Raw genomic sequence first — 22,322 nt, 5'->3', positions numbered from 1 at the left:
TTTCCCCAGCTCTTCCCATACATTTTCTTCTGTAAATGGAGTTACATCTACTCCACTCCCCTCCAGTTTCTTGTTAACTAGTGCCGGTCCTTCTCCAGGGTCCTCTTTAGTGAACACAGAACTGAAGTATTCATTTAATATTTCTGCCATTTCTTCGTCTCTCTCCACACATTGATCCTTTCCACCTTTCAATTTCACTATACCACTTTGAACTTTTCTCTTTTCACTGATGTATCTGAAAAATGTTTTGTTACCTCTCTTTACCTCCTTGGCAATCCTCTCTTCCGCTTGACTTTTTGCCGTCTTGATTAATTTCTTTGTCTCCCTCAGTTCTACCAGATATTCTTTGTGCTCCTCCTTTTGGGATCTTTTATATTTCTTGAACGCTGTTCTTTTAGCCTTTATTTTGTCAGCCACCTCCTTTGAGAACCAGATAGGTTTCATTTTTCTTTTGCTTTTCTTTACTTTTCTAACATATAGATTAGTTGCCTTGGTAATTGCTCCTTTTAGATTGGTCCACTGTTGATCCATATCTCTCTCTTTCTCCCAGCCTTTTAGTTCTTCCTCCAGGTACTTCCCCATTTCATCAAAGTCTGTGTTTTTGAACAGCAGAACTCGGGGGGGTTTTTTTTGCTTCTTTTTCGTGTCCTTTTTGTGATATTAAACCATACCGTTTGATGATCACTGGTGCTGAGGTGGGCACCCACCTGGACGTCTGAGACATTATCTCCATTAGTGAGCACTAAGTCGAGTATAGCTCCTTCTCTCGTGGGTTCCATTACCATTTGTTTGAACAAAGATACTTGCAGGGCATCTACTATTTCTCTACTATTATTAGATTCTGCAGATGGGATTCTCCAGTCTACATCTGGCATATTAAAGTCTCCAACGATCACCACTTCTCCCTTCTTTCCTATCCTGTGGATGTCTTCAACCAGATCTCTGTCCAGCTCTTCCTTTTGGTTTAGAGGCCTGTAAACCACTCCAATAAAAATGGATGCCCCGTCTTTTTTTAAGTCGGCCCTACATGAAGTCAATGGCACCAGAGGGGCAAGAGTAAATGGAAATTACTCTTGCCTTCACATGACTCCAGGGATTCAAAGGGAAGGGGGCTGGGGATCTGAAGGGCGAGGGCGGGGGGGGGCATTGGAATGGGCAGTTTTGTCCAACCAGGATGGAGCTTAGAAGCTGGGGAGCTATGACTTAAGGAAGAGAATACATTTTATTACATTCAGGTCCAGGACTGGAAACCACACAGGGTAAACATTGATACATTTTACTAATAAGCAGTCAAAAGAAACTGGAAATCACTAAATGGAAAACAAAAAACAGGCAGTAAAACAAAAGATGGAGAGAAAGGAGTAAACCATTGAATGCAATAATACTTAAAAGATTTTGCATACAAAGTGGTCACACCAAGTAAATTTCCTCTGAATATTGGATTATTAGTACCAAAACAGCTGTTCCATATCTTAACCAGAAACTCTTTATAAACTCCATAATATACTGTATATCTTGGGTAATCCATAGTTGAAAACAAAACACAGCAAACCTTGCAGTCAATTTATGTGCACAAAAAACTGTTGAAGGCCTCTGGTGATACAGATGTTGACAGATGAATGAAGTCAGGAAAATGGTGCAGTATTTGGAAGTTTCTGTATCAAATACATTTGTGTATTGTAACAATCCTCCAAAATGCCCTATACTCTGTTTGGCTTCCATCCAAGCCCAGGCAATATAGGGCTGCTCTGTTCCTGTCTGAGAATTACACACAATATAGAGAGCCCAACAATAATATATGAAATATACAAAATTTATTTGAAAATATCAGACAGATATACCTATATAGACAATAAAACTAAGCTAGCACACGCACACATTCATACCCACAAGTAAAAAATATGTTGTATTGAGATACAGTGTATAACTCTATTTATGTTACCAATTGAGTTCACAAATACGTATAAAATTTCAATTGAGAATTGATAAATTACTACAAACTTTAAATTGAAATTATGTGCAATTTATGTCCGACAAAAGCAGATGCAAGATCTCTTCGTTTCACCCGTCATTTGGGGCTTCCTCAGGGACTGATGTAAATGTACACTTACAAGTGTATTGCCACACTGAAAAGCACATGTAAACAATTAATCACACAACTGAAAAAATATACAGTATCTTATAGCTATTACACTTCAAAGATGTGTATCAACCCTATTTTGCTAAAAACTATAACACTAATGAACACCTATGCACAACTCCACTACCCCCTTCATTAATCACCACATAGCTATTACCCACCACACATAAAAACCCAACGCTTTTCTAAATATTTTATCTCACTTTGTTTTTCTTTTATTTAGATCCTAAAGTCTAATACACTTATAATCACGACAACAATCTATCTTCTTTTCCTATACCAAACCCCGAATGTATTTGATAATGGCCGTACCTACCTGAAGTACAACAATTTATTAAACCTATAACGCTTCTAACTTCTTACAAAGTTCCTTCAACACAGCGTTCCATTTCATTCATTAGTAACGTCTTTCGACCATCTGTGTTTCGCGGCGTTTCCTTTAGCCCTTATGAATTTCTATACATCCATCCTTTTTTACATGTTTATTGATGAAATACGCCGACCTGCGATCTCAAGCCAAACATATTCTGCAACAATATAACCAAAGAATTACCATAGGAAATAAAACGGCATTACCCCCACCCAAGCTCCTAGTTTTACAAATACAAAAACTTTCAACACTCACGTCTGATCGGAAGTGACGTAACACGCCGTCACCCGCTGAAATGTAAACTGCTAACCTCCCCACAAAGCTTATATAAGCAAAACAATGAGCATGTGAATAATCAATTCAATTATATTCTAACCAGCATCATTCCAATACCAATGTATTTCAAAGAATACTTTACTCAATTAATCCTTATAGTTTAACACGGACCTTACTCAGTCAACCATGAATGAAATGTCATTCTAAAAGCTATTAAACTCATATGCTAATAAAATGCGCTCCACTCTATTGGTCCATTCAACCCCGACGGAGCAATTGTGCGCCAACTATAGATAAATTGCTGTTCAATTTTTCTTAACATTAGGGACAAATCTCCCCCATGTTGAAGCGTAACTTGTTTAATCACAAAAAACCTAATTTCTGCCACAGTATGATTACTCTCAACCCAATGTTTTACTAAGGGTTTTCACGCAACGCTTTGATCCGGCTCCTATGCTCGATAATCCTACACCGAATGGGGCGAATTGTTTGCCCTATGTAAATTAAATTGCAAGGACAAATAATAGCGTATACAACGCCACTAGTACTACAATCAAACAGGCTAGGAATCAGATAAGGATACTTTAAATTGGGATGACTAAACAACTGACACTGAAGTGTCAGCGGGCAAACTGAACATGATCCACAAGGTATTTGTCCATGGAGAGGAACTGAATCCTCCGATTCTCTCCCACCCTTAAGTTTGTTGTATAGAGATTGACGTTTTTTAATGGCAAAAATAGGGTTTTCTGCAAAACATGGCATGGCAGACAAAACATGCCAGTGAGTTAAAATAATTTCCTTAATTTGAGTGGTTTTTGGAGAAAACGGAATAGTACAAATCATGCGATTTAGAGTTTCCTTTGGATTATGAATCAATAAATTATCCCTGTTGGAATATAACGCCCATTTGTAAGCTCTTTTTATAACAGATTTTGAGTACCCTCTAGCTATGAATCTTTCCTGTAATTGAGATGCCTGGATTTTAAATTCAACAGTGGAAGTGCACAATCGACGATACCGCAAGAATTGACCTATTGGTATATTATCCTTAAGCTGTTTCGGATGATAACTTTGGTAATGCAACAATGTATTTCTATCCGTATTTTTTCTATACACTGTGGTGACCAATCTCCTTTCATATACATACACTTGCATATCCAAAAAAGTTACTGAATGATGATTTTTAGTAAAGGTAAACTTTAAATGTTCATCCCAAGAGTTTAAGGCAGTCAAAAATGTCTCTAACTGTGTCTCATTACCACTCCAAATAAAAAACAAGCCGTCGATGTAACGTTTCCAACATATAATATATTGAAACCAATCAGACTTATAAACCCATTGATTCTCAAAACCAGAAACATACAATCCAGCTACACTCGGGGCCATTGGAGACCCCATCGGGATACCTTGAGTTTGCAAAAAGTAATCTGATTGATAACTAAAACTATTCTGAGTCAAAGCGATATCTGCAATAGAGATAAGGAAATTCAACCTCCTCTGTGAAATATCTAGATTAGCCAATTCCATTTTTATAATTTGTAAGGCTTCTCTCTGGGGAATGTTGGTATATAACGAAGTTATATCAGCAGTGAGTAAAATCCAATGGGATTGTATATCAGGTAATGCTGTCAGCTGGTTTATAAAGTCAGTTGAATCTTTTACATAAGAAGGTACACTACGAACTAACGGTTGCAAATAATGGTCAAATTATAAAAATGGAATTGGCTAATCTAGATATTTCACAGAGGAGGTTGAATTTCCTTATCTCTATTGCAGATATCGCTTTGACTCAGAATAGTTTTAGTTATCAATCAGATTACTTTTTGCAAACTCAAGGTATCCCGATGGGGTCTCCAATGGCCCCGAGTGTAGCTGGATTGTATGTTTCTGGTTTTGAGAATCAATGGGTTTATAAGTCTGATTGGTTTCAATATATTATATGTTGGAAACGTTACATCGACGACTTGTTTTTTATTTGGAGTGGTAATGAGACACAGTTAGAGACATTTTTGACTGCCTTAAACTCTTGGGATGAACATTTAAAGTTTACCTTTACTAAAAATCATCATTCAGTAACTTTTTTGGATATGCAAGTGTATGTATATGAAAGGAGATTGGTCACCACAGTGTATAGAAAAAGTACGGATAGAAATACATTGTTGCATTACCAAAGTTATCATCCGAAACAGCTTAAGGATAATATACCAATAGGTCAATTCTTGCGGTATCGTCGATTGTGCACTTCCACTGTTGAATTTAAAATCCAGGCATCTCAATTACAGGAAAGATTCATAGCTAGAGGGTACTCAAAATCTGTTATAAAAAGAGCTTACAAACGGGCGTTATATTCCAACAGGGATAATTTATTGATTCATAATCCAAAGGAAACTCTAAATCGCATGATTTGTACTATTCCGTTTTCTCCAAAAACCACTCAAATTAAGGAAATTATTTTAACTCACTGGCATGTTTTGTCTGCCATGCCATGTTTTGCAGAAAACCCTATTTTTGCCATTAAAAAACGTCAATCTCTATACAACAAACTTAAGGGTGGGAGAGAATCGGAGGATTCAGTTCCTCTCCATGGACAAATACCTTGTGGATCATGTTCAGTTTGCCCGCTGACACTTCAGTGTCAGTTGTTTAGTCATCCCAATTTAAGGTATCCTTATCTGATTCCTAGCCTGTTTGATTGTAGTACTAGTGGCGTTGTATACGCTATTATTTGTCCTTGCAATTTAATTTACATAGGGCAAACAATTCGCCCCATTCGGTGTAGGATTATCGAGCATAGGAGCCGGATCAAAGTGTTGTGTGAAAACGCACCCTTAGTAAAACATTGGGTTGAGAGTAATCATACTGTGGCAGAAATTAGGTTTTTTGTGATTAAACAAGTTATGCTTCAACATGGGGGAGATTTGTCCCTAATGTTAAGAAAAATTGAACAGCAATTTATCTATAGTTGGCGCACAATTGCTCCGTCGGGGTTGAATGGACCAATAGAGTGGAGCGCATTTTATTAGCATATGAGTTTAATAGCTTTTAGAATGACATTTCATTCATGGTTGACTGAGTAAGGTCCGTGTTAAACTATAAGGATTAATTGAGTAAAGTATTCTTTGAAATACATTGGTATTGGAATGATGCTGGTTAGAATATAATTGAATTGATTATTCACATGCTCATTGTTTTGCTTATATAAGCTTTGTGGGGAGGTTAGCAGTTTACATTTCAGCGGGTGACGGCGTGTTACGTCACTTCCGATCAGACGTGAGTGTTGAAAGTTTTTGTATTTGTAAAACTAGGAGCTTGGGTGGGGGTAATGCCGTTTTATTTCCTATGGTAATTCTTTGGTTATATTGTTGCAGAATATGTTTGGCTTGAGAACGCAGGTCGGCGTATTTCATCAATAAACATGTAAAAAAGGATGGATGTATAGAAATTCATAAGGGCTAAAGGAAACGCCGCGAAACACAGATGGTCGAAAGACGTTACTAATGAATGAAAGGGAACGCTGTGTTGAAGGAACTTTGTAAGAAGTTAGAAGCGTTATAAGTTTAATAAATTGTTGTACTTCAGGTAGGTACGGCCATTATCAAATACATTCGGGGTTTGGTATAGGAAAAGAAGATAGATTGTTGTCGTGATTATAAGTGTATTAGACTTTAGGATCTAAATAAAAGAAAAACAAAGTGAGATAAAATATTTAGAAAAGCGTTGGGTTTTTATGTGTGGTGGGTAATAGCTATGTGGTGATTAATGAAGGGGGTAGTGGAGTTGTGCATAGGTGTTCATTAGTGTTATAGTTTTTAGCAAAATAGGGTTGATACACATCTTTGAAGTGTAATAGCTATAAGATACTGTATATTTTTTCAGTTGTGTGATTAATTGTTTACATGTGCTTTTCAGTGTGGCAATACACTTGTAAGTGTACATTTACATCAGTCCCTGAGGAAGCCCCAAATGACAGGGGTGAAACGAAGAGATCTTGCATCTGCTTTTGTCGGACATAAATTGCACATAATTTCAATTTAAAGTTTGTAGTAATTTATCAATTCTCAATTGAAATTTTATACGTATTTGTGAACTCAATTGGTAACATAGAGTTATACACTGTATCTCAATACAACATATTTTTTACTTGTGGGTATGAATGTGTGCGTGTGCTAGCTTAGTTTTATTGTCTATATAGGTATATCTGTCTGATATTTTCAAATAAATTTTGTATATTTCATATATTATTGTTGGGCTCTCTATATTGTGTGTAATTCTATGACAAGTGGATAGAGAGTTGTAGTTATTTACCCTTTGTGTATATTTACCGTGCTGTTCCTGTCTGAGGCATATATCTTACAGGCATTTCAATATCAGCATAAAGTCTATATGTGCCTTTCTTTCTTTCTTTCTTTCTTTATTTATTTATTTATTTAAAGTTTTTATATACCGGCAATCATGAAAACATATCTTGCTGGTTTACATAGAACGGGGGTGCGATAAATACATAGAACTAGAACTGTGGTGACAGAAGGTACAGTTACATTTAACAAGGGTGGCCGAACTTGGAGAAGGAAGAAGAGAGGAGGATAGAAATGGTTAAACAATATACAATTTAACTGTAGTATACAAAATAACTGTTCAGCTGTGTCCTTTCGAGGCCAGTGAGAAAAACAAAGAAAATATCTGTTATCCACTACACTGAAGAGTGAGAAGCGGTCAGGCCAACCTATCAACCGCTTCCCCATCCTTGTTGCGTCTCTCCTATGGCACTGTCTTCTTTGATCAATACTCCCAGCTTCTGCTCCACCGGGTCTGCCCAGTGATTCCCCAACCTTGGATCCAGGGATGCTGAACTGTTCTGCTGCTCCTGTCCTTCTCTCTCTCTCTCTCTCTCTCTTCCCCATTCCCCCTTTTGAACACCAGGGCAATTCAAACAAGGTGCAATTTCTCTTTCACTCCAGCCTGGCTGAGCAATGCATCCAGCTACTTCCTTTTCAATTTAATCTTTAATACATTTCTGTATATTAATACAAGAAATTAAGGAAAATATAGGAATGTACATTAGTACTCACATACTATCCACCAAATGATCAACTAAACTGGTAACAAGTCCACATTCCCGTGGGGGAATAATACAAAAGAAAAAAAAATACAATCATGAAGAAACAGAGAGATTAAGAGGAGATAAATGGATACAAATCCAGATACTCCCCTACTAATAAACTTCATCAATCTGCAATCAACTCTTATCCGAGATGAATGTTTCTAAATGAAGTAGATCATAAAACACAAATCTATTATTTTGAAAATAAATTAAACATTTGCAATAGAATTTAAAGAAAAAGGTGGCCCTAATAGAAATCGCTTTCCGTTTAAGGAAAATAATTGCTTCCTTCTCATTTGTGTCTCACAGGAAACATCAGGAAAAACCTGCATCCTATTTCCACAAAAAAGAAAATCCTTATTCAAACAATATTTATAGAATACAGCATCTCTACCCTTTTCTAAGCTGAATGTAGCAATTAAGGTAGCTCTAGCGGACACTAAATCAATAGAGGCTTCCAAAAAAGATGAAACATTAGGACTCCTTTGTCCAGAGGAGGTAAATCCTCCATCTTCCACATTTAATCTTCTTTGCCTAGGCAACATATTTTTGAGTTAATGGGAATATGATCCTCTGAGAAGCCTAAAATATCTATAAGATATTTTTTAAACATTTCTAAAGGTGGCAATAATCTAGTAATTGGAACATTTAGGAACCAAAGATTTTTTATATGCAAGGAATTTCCCCTAGTGCTTTCAATCGATTATATATAATCGAACTATCTTTTATGCAGGAAACACCAGCATTTTGCACATTATAGTCATATTAAGAGTCAAAATGGTACTTCCCATTAAGTTTAAACGATTATCTTGTTCCTCAAATTTTGCTCTTGTTTCAGCAGAGAAATTAGAAAGTTGAGACACAGTCTGAGTCAAAGTTTGGTCCGGCTTGGCAACAATTTCCAAACGTATTTCAAAATAACTGTACTAGGCTCTTCCACATTCTTAGATTCCTCCATAGGGAGAGATATAAGTAAGTAAAGGGACTCGAGAAAGTTCGCTGAAAGGAGTAGAATCCAAACTTTCAACATTCACAGGCAAAATTGATAGATTGTACCAAGTCTGAAATCACAAGCAATCTTAATGTTGGGGAGGAGGCTGAACAATGCCTGAACTTAAGAGAAACCTCTGAACCAGAGGTTCCAACATTAGAAATGTGCATTTGTTTTAAACAAAATAGATAATGGCAACAAAATTGTCTATTTCATCTCTTTTTGGAAGAAGTGCCACGAAACGAAGAAAATGATGAAATTTCTTAAAAATTAATATTTTGTGTTAGTGCACACTAACGGGACTTAGTGTCATAATCCACTATGTTGATGGGAGGAGCAATCAGATAAGAGTAGCAATCTGATGTATTCTGTAGGTGGATCCTTGGGCCGGTGGCAGATGACCACGCCCCCGGGGAAAGATCCCGAGAGAGACCACTGGCTAGACTTAGGGGCGGATTTTCAGAGCCCTGCTCGCGTAAATCCGCCCAAAACCGGGCGGATTTACGCGAGCAGGGCCCTGCGCGCCGGGAAGCCTATTTTACATAGGCCTCCCGGCGCGCGCAGAGCCCCGGGACTCGCGTAAGTCCCGGGGTTCTCCGAGGGGGGCGTGTCGGGGGCGTGTCGGGGGGCGGGCCCGGTCGTCGCGGGGTTTCGGGGGCGTGTCGGCAGCGTTTTGGGGGCGGGTATGGGGGCGTGGCTACGGCCCGGGGGCGTGGCCGCGCCCTCCGTACCCGCCCCCAGGTCGCGGCCCGGCGCGCAGGAGGCCCGCTGGCGCGCGGGGATTTACGCCTCCCGGAGGGAGGCGTAAATCCCCCGACAAAGGTAGGATGGGGGTTTAGACAGGGCCGGGCGGGTGGGTTAGGTAGGGGAAGGGAGGGGAAGGTGAGGGGAGGGCAAAGGAAAGTTCCCTTCTAGGCCGCTCCGATTTCGGAGCGGCCTAGGAGGGAACGGGGGTAGGCTGCGCGGCTCGGCGCGCGCAGGCTATACGAAATCGATAGCCTTGCGCGCGCCGATCCAGGATTTTAGCCGATACGCGCGACTACGCGCGTATCTACTAAAATCCAGCGTACTTTTGTTTGCGCCTGGAGCGCAAACAAAAGTAGGCTGTTCGCGCTCGTCTGAAAATCTACCCCTTAGAGTATGGAGACAGACACACACTAGTTCTTTTATTAAACAGGACTTGAAACCATCAGAGGTGGCAGTAATGAGCTGAAGTGCCCGGCAGGGCTGAAGTCCCTCAGATACTGGAACAGCGATCCCTCGATGGCTGAGCTGTTGAGAAACTGTAGACAGTGAGTAGGCAGGGTATGCAGAGTTCATGAACAGAACTTAGATTACAACACTCACATATTGGTCTCAGGGAGCTCAGGAGCTGGAAAGGATAGGCCCTCGAGGAGCGAGTACCTGGTTCCAGGGAAAGCTCTGAGAGAGCGATGGTAACTCACAATGATGTAGACAGTGATGACTTCCAGGCAGAAGAGAATCAGCAGATGGTCAGGAACGAGGCCCTCGAGGAGTGAGTACCGGTTCCTGTCTGTAACCTGAAAAGTAGAGAGCAAGGCCCCCAAGGAGCGGGTACCTCTGGTAAGTCCGAGGAGGCAGAGTAGCATAGGCAGGGTAAACAGTAAACCTTGTCCAAACCCATCCAAACCCAACATTTGCTAACTCCGTTTGATAGCAATATTAGAGGCCTTTAAATATCGGAAGCAGATGACATCATCTCAGGGGGACGCCCCTGAGGTTCGTGCCCTTGCTGGTACTTCACTCGGAGCACGCACGCACGCCCTAGGCTTCAGGCAACATGGCGGATCCGCGTCGAGCCAGTCCGGGGACGCCGGAAAGAGACGGCAGGGAGACGCCACGGCAGCCAGCCATCCTTCAGACCTGGAGGGAGTCGCCACAGAGGTAAAGAGGGCGGAGTGGAGACGTCGGGCAGCCACAGTCGCAACACTTAGTGCGCACTAACAGGGTGTTACGAAATTTCGTAAAAATTAGTTTATCTATAGTTAGTGCTCACCAACTGAAAATGTTAGCAATCAGTTAAAAAGTGTCAAATGGAGGAGCAGTTTGTTAGCTAGAGTTATGGTTATGCATTCCCATAGTTACTTGTTGTGTTGCCAAGGCTGCAAGGTGGTATTTGTTGGGGAATGGCCAGTGCCTGGTAACAAACATAAGCAAACAATTGATATAATCAATATTTAATACCATCAAGTTTCTAGTCAGCAAATGCAAAAGCATGTATTGCAAATGCATATTTTGAATTTGCCAATCCCTTTGTATTTTAAGAAAGGGGCCCTTGCATTTTGGTACATGCATACTTTTAATTCACCTGGTGTTTGTGTGTTTGGGTAGGGGGTGTGATAACTGGTGAAAGGGGAAGTGACTGGGGTGAATGTATGGGGTGGTGAGTGGGAGAGAGTCTGGTTGGGGTGGTGATTGGTGAGAGAGAGGCAGCCTGGTGTGTGTGTGTGGGGGGGGGGGTGACTAGTGAGAGGGGGAGGGACTGGGGTGGCAATATGGGGTGACAGGTGGGAGAGAGACTGATTGGAGTGATGAGTGGTGAGAGGGGGTAAATGGGGTGACTATGGGGTGACAGGAGAGAGATTGGTCGGAGTGGTGACTGGAGAAAGAGAGGCAGCCGTGTGTGTGGGGGGATGATTGGTGAGAGTTGGCAGGCTAGAATCAGGGAACAATCCCACAGAAGTGGTACAGGACCTTGTACCTAACCAGCTCCCTTTCTCGCAGGTTGAGTCCTTGGGTTCTAAGGCCGGTAGGACTTGCCTTCTGCAGAGCAGGCACAGGCTGGGAATGAGTTCAGACTGGGAGCTGGAGTTAGGCACAGGCTGGGAGCTGGCACCAGGCATTGGCTGGGGGCTGGAACTAGGCACAGACTGGGAACAGGAACTAGGTACCAGCAGGGCTGGAGTTGAGGGCATGGCCTGGACCAGAGGCAAGAGCAAGGCCTGGGAAAGCATACAAGGGACTGGACTGGGCAGGGCTAGACAAGGACAAAACTAGAAAGAACAGGACTAGACAAGGATTGGACAAGGACAGGAAAGAACAGGCAACAATAAACGGGAAGGTCCAATAGGTCACAAGGCTGGCTAGGTAACCGTAGAAGGCCCGAAGGCCACAAGGCTGTATAGGAAAGCTCAAGAGGAATAGCAAGGCAAGGCAGACCAGGTTAAGCAGCCGAGATGACTCCTTGAAGAGGCACTGAGGGACTGGACAGGCTGAGGTAAGTAGGGCTGGGGCTGAAGCATCAGGTGACCAGCAAGGAGGTAACGTGTGTGGCTGGGAGCTGGGCTCGCTGAGTACCCCTGGTGGAGGGGAGGCTGCACAGCAGAAGGAACCATAATAGTAAAGAAGATCAGACAAATACCAGGGAAAAATTCAAAGCCCTTGGAAGGATTGCCTGAAGATCCAGGACAGCTGAAAAATTCACCAAGGGTTGAAAATTTCAAAACACTCATTTCAGAGAAAGGAAGACAAGATAAAAGGGTGAAACAATAAAACATTATTGGGAAACAGGGAAAAATCAAGCACTTCCTCTGTTTCCTCTGTAAAAAAAAATCTATCTATCTATAGATAGATAGATAGATAGATAGATATACAGATAAACATGCCCCAACAGTAATGGTGCTGTGCAGCTTTAGTGGCCAACTGAGCTGGAATTACTCTGCTGGAGGTAGGAATCAATTAATTTCTTAACACTTGGAAATTGGTTAGAGTACCACCAAGCTGGAGAGCTGGGGGTAGCAGTGAACATGACTGTGTCACACCTTTTACACATCCTAAATATTTTACCAAGCTCATGGCAAATATCTTGAATTTCCTGACATCTTTTAATCAGGGAAAACAAATATCTCCCAATATTCACCCTTTCAAGTCAAAAAGAAATATGGGTGAATCAAGTCCTATCTCTTTATCTAATACAAATAGATTGTAAGGAAAGAAGTTGATCCAGGGCCTGGAACTTAGCTTCATAGTTGAGATAAGAAAGGATTTTTTTTTTTTTTTTGCACTGTGCTCTGACTTAGTCACAGATGGTTTTTCTTGCCCAGCTCTGTATTACCACAGGAGAACAGCCCTAGGTCAATCAGAAATGCAGCTGCCGTGCACAGAAGCTAGACAGCTGCTGCCTTGTTGAGGTAGCAGAACCAATACATCAGCTCCATATGATCTGCCAGCCTCAATTCATTGGCATGCAAGCTCAACAGCTTGGCTAGTGAACCACCACTTTAAGTTTCAAGCAGGCTGTTTGAAACTGGCAAATGAAAATGTTTGGGAAGAAGATGTGGCAGGGAGGGGGAGATAAGTGTCCCTAAGCGTAAGCATCTACAGTTATGTTTTTACTGTAAATTTGTTACACTCAATGTAGCTGTTACCCAAGTTAAGACATTGCGACATTGTAGGAGTTTAATTTTAACAAACTGAAACAAGGTGGGCACATACAATCTGTGTTAATTGGAGAGGAGGATATGTTTTATTCAAGGACAATTTTCACTCTTTACAATTTAAACAGGTCTTTGTTTCTTAATGTAAAACATTTAACAAAGATTTGGAAGTAGTTCTAATAGAGTGTCTTTCTGGCTTTTTTTATGATGTTAAGGATCTGGACGAGCCTAGGTATTCTATTTCTCTTAAGCTTGGCAGGATTGTCAAGCTGTTCAATTTGCTCAGCTATGATAGGTTTCTCAGGACTGCCAGGTTTATCGAGCTTGTCTACTTTCGTAGCAAGTTCAGGCTTCTCAGTCTTTTTTGGTCTCTCAGCTTCTGCAAGAACAGCCTCCGATCTCCCAGACTCTGCAGCCTTGAGAACTGCTTGGGGTCTCGTTGACCTTGTTGCAGTTTTCACAGCCTCTCTTGAGGTGCCAGATTCTACACTTTTCACAGCTTCTTCTCGTCTCCCGGGCTCTGCAGTTTTCACGGTCCGCTTCGGTTGCTTGGACTTTGCATTTTCCCTGGTCTCATCTGGATGTTTAAACTCTGCAAAGTTCAGAGGTTGCTCAGACTCTTCAGGGCTCTTAGGCTCTTCGGGTTCAGAGTTTCTCATAGAGGCAGGTACATAGAAACCTTCTCCTTCATTTGGTGTCCAGATATTTATCGGGCGCTCATAGGTAGAGGGATATTTCAGTGCAAGCTCATCAAAACAGTCATAGATTTTCTGATGTTCTCCAGTTCTGTAAGCTGAAACACATTCTGAACGAAGTCTGATGAGACACATGAAATTTGGATTTGATATTAGTCCCTAAGAAATAAATAAATAATTTTAAAAGCATTGTTTCAGTATATCAGATAACTGCAAAATAGCAAAATCAATCATAAGCAGGTAATACAACTTAAGAGCCTAAATAGCTAAAAGGGTCATTTACTAAACTGTAGTACTTTCCCAGGGGTGGGAAGTACTACTGCTGCTCCTAGGCACTTTTGGTGCATTTACCCCTCCACCTCCTGGAAGAGCCTGTTAAAGGGTAGCAGAAGGCTAGAAGGTAACAAATCTTAGCCAACCTGCTGCCCCTATACGTTTACCACTCTAGGCTTAGATATAATGGATGCCTATTCACAAATCCAGAGCTGGGCACCACACAATGGTGGCCCCATACCCCAAGGCTGCCATTTTTAAAGGGCCCAAGTTGCCCCAGACTCTCCCTGCATTTACTGTGTAAAAGCCTCTGAGAGTCTAGCGAGAATTCCTTTCCCACACCCTCCTACTGCAGCCAGAAGCAGGCAACATGTAAAAATCAAATTAAATTGTTTAATATGCCAGGCCAGGTTTGGCCCCCCATCCTCCAGTGCCAAACCCCGCCCCTTTGGAATCACAAAATGTATCCCCCACCACCACCACCCTGGACCTCTTTCCCCCTCCCCTTGTCCCCTCCCCCACCTGACACTCTTCAGCACATCCTCGGCGGTCCAGTGGTGCCTGGGGCAGTTCCTAGGTTTTGGATCCAACCGCACCATTTTCAAAATGGTACCAGCCAGCCTCAGATGGACCTTTTGCCCTAACTCCATCCAAGCCCCTTTACCCTAGTCTGAGGGCGGCTGCCACACTTTTGAAATGGCATGACCACACCCAGAGCCTTAAGGGAGTGCTCCGGGTAACACTGACACACCAGGGGCTTACAGTAAGTGCATTGGGAGGATTGGGCAGCAAGGAGGAGGGTAAGGATGTTCTGGGCATGGAGGGGTTAACTTTTGTGATACCAAGGGGGTGGTGTTTTGCACTGGGGAGGCAGGGCCTGGCCTGGAACCTTAAAACAATTAATTTTGATTTTCAGCCGCTTCTGGGTGCAGCAGGGGAATGTTTGGGAGAAGTGGTCTCACTAGACCCCCAGGGGTTTTTACATACAGATGGTGGAGGGGGGGGGGGGGGGTGGGTGGTATCTGGAACCACTCATGCCCTTTAAGAAAATGGCCCTGAAGCTTTGGTGTCCTGATGTTCCTGGGGAACGTTTGCCTCATCATTTAAAGTGTAGCTAATTTTCGATCCAATAACATGGCTTGCCAGCTTCACCACAAGCCATGTTATTTGATTAAAATATCAATGTGCTGGTTGTCATGCATTTACATACAAATCAGCTCATTTAAATACCCACATTGCTTTGGTGTTTTGAGAGGAAGATAACGCATTTACTACTGTAAATCCTTACCACATCTTAGTAAAGGACCACCTGTTTTCTCCATAAACATAGAATGAAAGAAATGCCATAGTGAATCAAACCCTAAGTGTCACCAGTTAAGATTAAAATATTAAATGAACTATTCACTAGGAAAGGGGGAAACAGAGAAGAGAAGTGGCTAAGAACAGTGTCTTAAGGTACATCAGAAGGGCAGGATGGAAGGAGAGAAGTTCCATTGAGTGGAAGAGGAGCTTATACTGGAAGTGTGCTCAGTGCTCAGGGCCGGATTTTAAAAGGGTTACGTGCATAAGGTACACGCGTAACCCTTTTAAATCCCCCTTACGCGCACCAAGCCTATTTGCATAGGCTGGGCGGCGCGCACAAGCCCCAGGACGCGCGTAAGTCCCGGGGCTTGCAAAAAGGGGCGGTCGGGGCGTGGCCAGGGGCGTGGTTTAGGATCGGGGCACGTTCGGGGGCGTGTGGGCGGTCCGGGGGTGTAGCCGAGTGCCCCGACACAGCTGCTTGTGTCGGGGCCTGCCACGCCGGCGCACGTAAGTCACTACTGCCCGGAGGCAGTAGTAACTTTTAAGATAAAGGTAGGGAGAGGGTTTAGATACGGCCGGGGGGTGGGTTAGGTAGGGGAAGGGAGGGGAAGGTGCGGGGGGCTGAAGGGAACGCGTAGCCGCGCGTATCTTATAAAATCCCGCGTACTTTTGTTCACCCTGGTGCGCGAACAAAAGTACGTGCGCGCGAGTAGATTTGTAAAATCTACCCCTATGTTTGTGCTGTTTTGTTTTTTTTGTGGGAATATTTGTTGGATTAACTGCTGAGAGAGTACAAGAACTCATGAGATTTGAATTATTCTGAGAAGTGACTGAAGTGGCAAAAGAGAGTGAGGAGAATTTATAGGTAACATTATTTTGTTTACACATACTTGTTATATACCTTTAATTCTTTCTCCTTTTCCTTTTGCCTATTTTCACCTTCCCTGTACTTCAAGAGGTCCATATTCAGAGGCATTTAGCCATATAATTTACAAGTTATCTAGCTAAATGCCGACTTTTGAATAGTGTGGGTACTTATCCACTGAATATACTCTGCTATTTAGCTGGATACGTTTATCCAGCTCACTAGGCAAGCCGCTCAGTAGCTAAATATTGCCCTCCATGATGTGGTTTTACAGGATTGTTCTGGGAAGGGTTTCGCTGGGATATAATGATTGTTTAGTATAATTAGCAAAATCTTAGGGATCTTTTGGGGGGTGCACAATGCTGAAGGCTGAAAGCCCTAGTGAAGTGACTCCCAAACCAAGCAGTCAGGTTTCCACTTCAGGATACTGCAATGAATAAGTTTGTGTGGAAAAAAATTGGGGCTATTTCAGGGTCTGTGGGTGCATGATGGCTCACAGGCCCTGTGCTGTTTTTAAGTTTCTGCATCTATTGCTGCTTCTCCAAAAAATCAATAATTAAACAATTTTACTAACTTATTAGCATTCTGCTATATCATAATATATCCTAAATCATAATATCCCATGAATATCATAATCCCATCCCACAGAAATAATAAATATACCCATATAGCAACTAACACATAAAATACACCTTACAGAAAGCACTTATACCACAAATATTAAAAAACCATTTTCATTTCTCCCAACTTGTTTTGCTAAATATAGCTTTCCAAGGGCAGAAAAACAGACCTCATTAAAAACTAACAATAAGAGTGTCAAACATCTGTTGAGATGGAAAAGCAAAATTCTTTTCATACAATTATTCACACAGGGGCAGATTTTCAAAGGGGTACGTGCGTAAGATACGCGAGTACCCACCGAAAACCTGCCCCAAGCTCCCCCTGCACGCGCCGAGCCTTTGTTGAATAGGCTCGGCGGCGCACGCAAGCCCCGGGACGCGCGTAAGTCCCGGGGCTTTCCTGGGGGGCGTGGCGGGGGTGTCGGGGGCGTGGCGCGGTGGCGCGTCATCTGGGGCGGGGCCATGGGCGGGGTTCCAGCCCGGGGGCATTTCGTGGGCGTGGCCGAGGCCTCTGAAACTGCTCCCGGGACAGGGAATCATGCAGCTGGCGCGCACGAGTTACACCTGCCTCAGGCAGGCGTAACTTTTCAAACAAAGGTGGAGGGGGGTTTAGATAGGGCTGGGGGGGTGGGTTAGGTAGGGGAAGGGAGGGGAAGGTGTGGGGGGTGGAAGGAAAGTTCCCTCTGAGGCCGCTCCGATTTCGGAGCGGCCTCGGAGGGAACGGAGGCAGGCTGCACGGCTCGGCGCACGCAGGCTGCCGATTTTGCACAACCTTGCGCATGCTGACCCTGGATTTTAAAGGATACGCGCGGCTACACGCGTATCTATTAAAATCCGGCGTACTCTTGTTTGCACCTGGTGCGCGAACAAAAGTACGCATGGGCGTACTTTTTTAAAATCTACCCCACAGTCAATAAGGTGAAATACCAATATAAAATACAATCCAAAATATACACATAAGAACCTTCTCAAATGCACTCTTCTCAAAGGAGAGTAATAGGAAATTCATCAAAAAAGGGGGGCTTCTCAGTAAACGACTCCAAGCATCCAAATCTTCACAAAGATGAATATCCAAATCACATTTGCTGTTTTCATTATTTTTTTTTTATCACAACAGTGGATGGAAACTGATTTATGCCAATAATAATTAAAACTTTTAAGCTAGCTTATGAAGCAATTTTATTGTCATATGAACTGACTTTTTTCCACATTCTTGAAGACTTAAGAAAGATGCAAGCTAGTATTACTATACAGAAAAATGTTTTTAGTTCTCGTAAGCTGTTTGCACTGAAGCTGGAGCACTACCATTTACATGAAAGGTTTTTCACCCTGTACATTATTTATTGTTAAGGAACCTCATTTGTATGAAATTTGTATAGGGGCATTTTGTATGTATTTTTAGTTTTATTCACTTAAGACAGCTTGTTATTTGCCAGTTTACTTATACCTGCCATTATTTTCTGCCACTTCAATTTCTAAAAGCAGGAGAATATTTAGGAAACCACACCATGTACTTTCTTCCTATGTTCCTGGAGGAAGACTCATGAAGTGGAGCTTTTAAGCCAGGTGGATACTAAACCAAAGCACCAATGAATCCCCTAGAGGGTTCGAAAGAAGGAATCTGTCTGAACTATACAGGAGCTGGCTAGAGCCTGCCTGTGTGCCTCGTGTCTCTCGTGCCTAGAATTTCTGATAGTAGTTCCTTTGGCTTCAAGACAATGGAAATCATGGAACCTCATGTTTAGCCAATGAAGAAGGAGGAAGGACAGAGCAATCACAAAATATATATGTACATTTAAAAAAATAACCTCATAACTGGTAGTTATAAAGTATTATGCTTTAATGGAAGGGAGTAAGGCCCCACTTGTGTTCTTGTGTTTGATGGCTTTGCACACCGATAGTTTGATGCAGGGTTTTTTTTATCCTTTGTATATGATGGAGGTTTGGGTGAGGGAGGGAGGAGGGAGTGGAAGGGGGAAGGGATAATGTTTGAGGCTTATGTTCACGGTTATTGAGAAGGGTTCAAAGTTTGCAAGGGTAGAAAGTGATATGTGAGTTTTTATTTTGTGTGGTTATTGTTGCATGGTGCAGTCTATGTATATGAATAAAAGAGGACTGGGATATCCGGATCCTAAGGATAGGTACAATTATTTTCTTGATCCTAGTATTTAGTTACGATGGTTATACGTTTTATCACGTGGACTGTAGTGGGCATTAGTTCTGTGATTAGGCACTATAAAATACTGCAGGTTTTGAAGACATCAAAGATAGGTGTTTCTATGATGCAAGAAATGCATTTAGATCAATTAGAACATCAAAAATTGAAGCAATAGTGGGTGAGGTTTTCTCCTCAAAATTAAGTAGTAGAAAAGCTGGGGTTGCTTTCCTTATAAAGTTGATAAAGTGGTCAAAGATCCTGAAGGTCAATTTTTAGTTGCAGTGATACTGTTAGGAATCTGTTAGGAGCTGCTATCTGTTTGGAGTAGCAATCAGATAGGAGTTAGCAATCTGTTGTTATTTAGGAGAGCTGTGGGTGGATCCTTGGACCGGTGGCAGATGACCACGCCCCCAGGGGAAGATCCCGAGAGGGACCACTGGTCAGGCTCAGAGTTAGGAGACAGACACACACTAGTTCTTTTATTAGACAGTATACTGAACCACCAGAGGTGGCAGTAGTGAGATGGAATGCACGGCTGGGCTGTAGTCCCTCAGATACTGGAACAGTGATCCCTGGAGGCTGAGCTGTAGAGAAACTGAAATATAGTGAGTAGGCAGGGTATGCAGGGTTCATGGATAGAACCTGATGGTAACACTCACACAATGTCTCATAGAAGCCCAGGAGCTGGAATGTATAGGCCCTCGAGGTGCGAGTACCTGGTTCCAGGGAAAGCTCTGAGAGAGCAATGGTAACTCACTGATGTAGTTGGCAGTGATGACTTCCAGGCAGAAGAGAATACGGAGCAAGTCTGGGAACGTGGACCCTCGAGGAGCGAGTACTGGTTCCAGACTGTCACCTGAAAAACAAAGGAGAGAGCGAGGCCCCCGAGAAGCGGGTACCCCTGGTAAGTCCGAGGAGGCAGAGTAGCTTGGAATCCGAAGCGAGTCCGTTCCATTCCTTGCTAACTCAATCTGTTAGCAAATTCTAAGACCTTATATATCCGTCGTGGGTGACATCATCTCAGGGGGACACCTCTGAGGTTCGTGCCATCACCGGTACTTCAGTTGGGGCCGTGGCACGCGCACGCCCCTAGGTCTCCAGGAAACATGGTGGGTTGCAGCATCTAGCTGGTCTGGGGACGCCGGAGAACTTCGGCAGGAGGATGCCGCAGCAGCCAATCTTCCCGCGGTTGAAGAGGGAGGCGCCAAAGAGTTAAGGAGGGTGGAGAGAGGGCGTCGGGAACCGACGGACACAACAGGTACATTGTTTCAACAATCTTTGATGTTATGCAGTGTACTTTACATGCACCCAGTGTGTACAATCATTCTTTTTCTTACCAATCTCAGTCTTCTTGTTGAATACAAACAGGTACCGCTGTTAATGGGTGGAGACTTCAATTGCGTACATGACCCATCTTTGGACAAATCTTGTTATGCAGCTGGACAGAGTTTGAGTAAAACTGTGGGTATTTCTTATCTTGACCAAAATCTGGATCTAATAGATGTATGAGGACATTACATCCTTTCAAGAGAGAGCACATTCACATGATCCCTGTTCCCACATTGATTCCCAGGGTGGTCGAAGTGCAAATTGGCTCAGCAGCTATCTGAACTGGAACCTTTGCTTGCTGTTCCATGGCAGAGGGCCCTAATTTGGAGGCAGTTACCTGGTTGTTGCATTTCATAAAGACATTGTTCTTGCACCAACCCACAAGCACCTAAAAAGAACCCATAATATTCTTTCTTTGAACTGTCTTTTTGGAAGGTGGCATATGTAGTTCTGGGAATGGTTGGATGGATAAAATAATCTTTTGCAAAAAGGTATGGTGCTGGGCCTGTAACCCTTGACACACGTTCATACTGTCTTTCATACTGTCAGGAACCCTGACAATGGGCTTCTATTTGGCCTAGCCTCACACTTGGGCTGGTCCAGGCTATCAGGGCTCAGCTATCAGAGACCACCCCAGTCAGGAAGTACATTTCTGAAGAGGCTAGGCCTGAGGTGGAGCCCAGAGGTAGGACAGGAGCCAGGAGAGAGAGGTATGGAGCATGGGCACTGAAACTGAATAAAACAGCACGAACACTGAAGCCAGATTACAGGATAGGAACTCTGGAACAAGGCTAGGATCAGAGGCCAGATGAAAAGAGCTTCCACATGGCAGATGCCAAAAACTTTGTTGGACCAGCAACTGTGTGCCTGTTTAGAGTTCTTTATATATTGATCTTAATTTGAGGTACACCTAGTGCTGGTCCAATAGGAATGTTGCAGAGTTAGCAACCTCTATATTTCATCTGCAAGTTCACAGACTGCAACTCCCAGGGCCATGCAACTCCTAGGGCCATGATCCCACCAAACCTACTCACATGTAATTACAGCTGTTAACTTGTGTGCTGAATTTTTTCAGGGAAATTTACTTGTGTACATTTGAAAATGCAAAAGCATTCAAGTGCAAATCCTTCCTCAACCCTGGTCCCAGAAATGCCTCTGCACACTGCAGGTGTTGCGCTCCCTGGCTGTGGCAGGCCCGCAGCCAAGCTCACTCACCCCTGACGCTGGATCCCCGTAGCTGGCCCGACCTCCGTGGCGACAGTGGGCAGTTGCCTACATGCCTGTGCTCCCTCCGTGTTCCGGGGATCCTCCTGTGCCACTGCGGCCTCATCCGGGGCCGACTGGGCCTCCCCACATGCACCGCGGGGAGACGCCGCCACTTCCTCTTCCCTAGCTCATTGGCCTTAGGCGTACGCATGCATGCCTCTCTGGGCTTTAACAGGGCTGTGGCGGGAAAGCCTACCGCGGCCCCAGATGATGATGTCAGCCAGCTCCACTATATAAGGCAGGCTCAGACGTTCAGAGCCTGCCTTAGCAACAGGTCTCCATGCTTCCCTGTTGTGTGCTTTGTTGCTACTCCTGCTCCAGTTTCAGTTCCTGTCCCAGCTCCTGTTCCTGTCCCAGTACCTGTTCCAGTTCCAGTTCCTGATCCAGTACCTCTTTCAGTTCCTGCTCCAGCTCCTGTTCCTGTTTACCTTCTGATGGACCTCCTTGGCTTTGACCCTTTGCTCAGACTTGACCTCACCTCTTGCCACCTGCCTTCAACCCTTTGCTTGGACCTGACCTTGTTTCTAGCCGCCAGG

General features: G+C 43.3%; 1 protein-coding gene across 1 annotated transcript in view; it reads right to left on the bottom strand.

The window, feature by feature from the left end:
* Window positions 1-13,350: 13,350 nt before the first annotated feature.
* The window catches only part of LOC115087204, a 48,251-nt gene continuing 39,279 nt past the window's right edge, over window positions 13,351-22,322 (bottom strand). The window contains exon 4 of the mRNA XM_029594087.1: window positions 13,351-14,132. Coding sequence (XP_029449947.1) covers window positions 13,455-14,132 — 678 coding nt within the window. The 3' untranslated portion in view covers window positions 13,351-13,454. The remainder of the gene's footprint in view (window positions 14,133-22,322) is intronic.

Source organism: Rhinatrema bivittatum, chromosome 3, assembly GCF_901001135.1.
Source record: "Rhinatrema bivittatum chromosome 3, aRhiBiv1.1, whole genome shotgun sequence".
NCBI lineage: Eukaryota > Metazoa > Chordata > Amphibia > Gymnophiona > Rhinatrematidae > Rhinatrema > Rhinatrema bivittatum.
The sequence above is the reverse complement of the archived record's forward strand: the minus strand, read 5'-3'. Positions and strand labels throughout refer to the sequence as shown.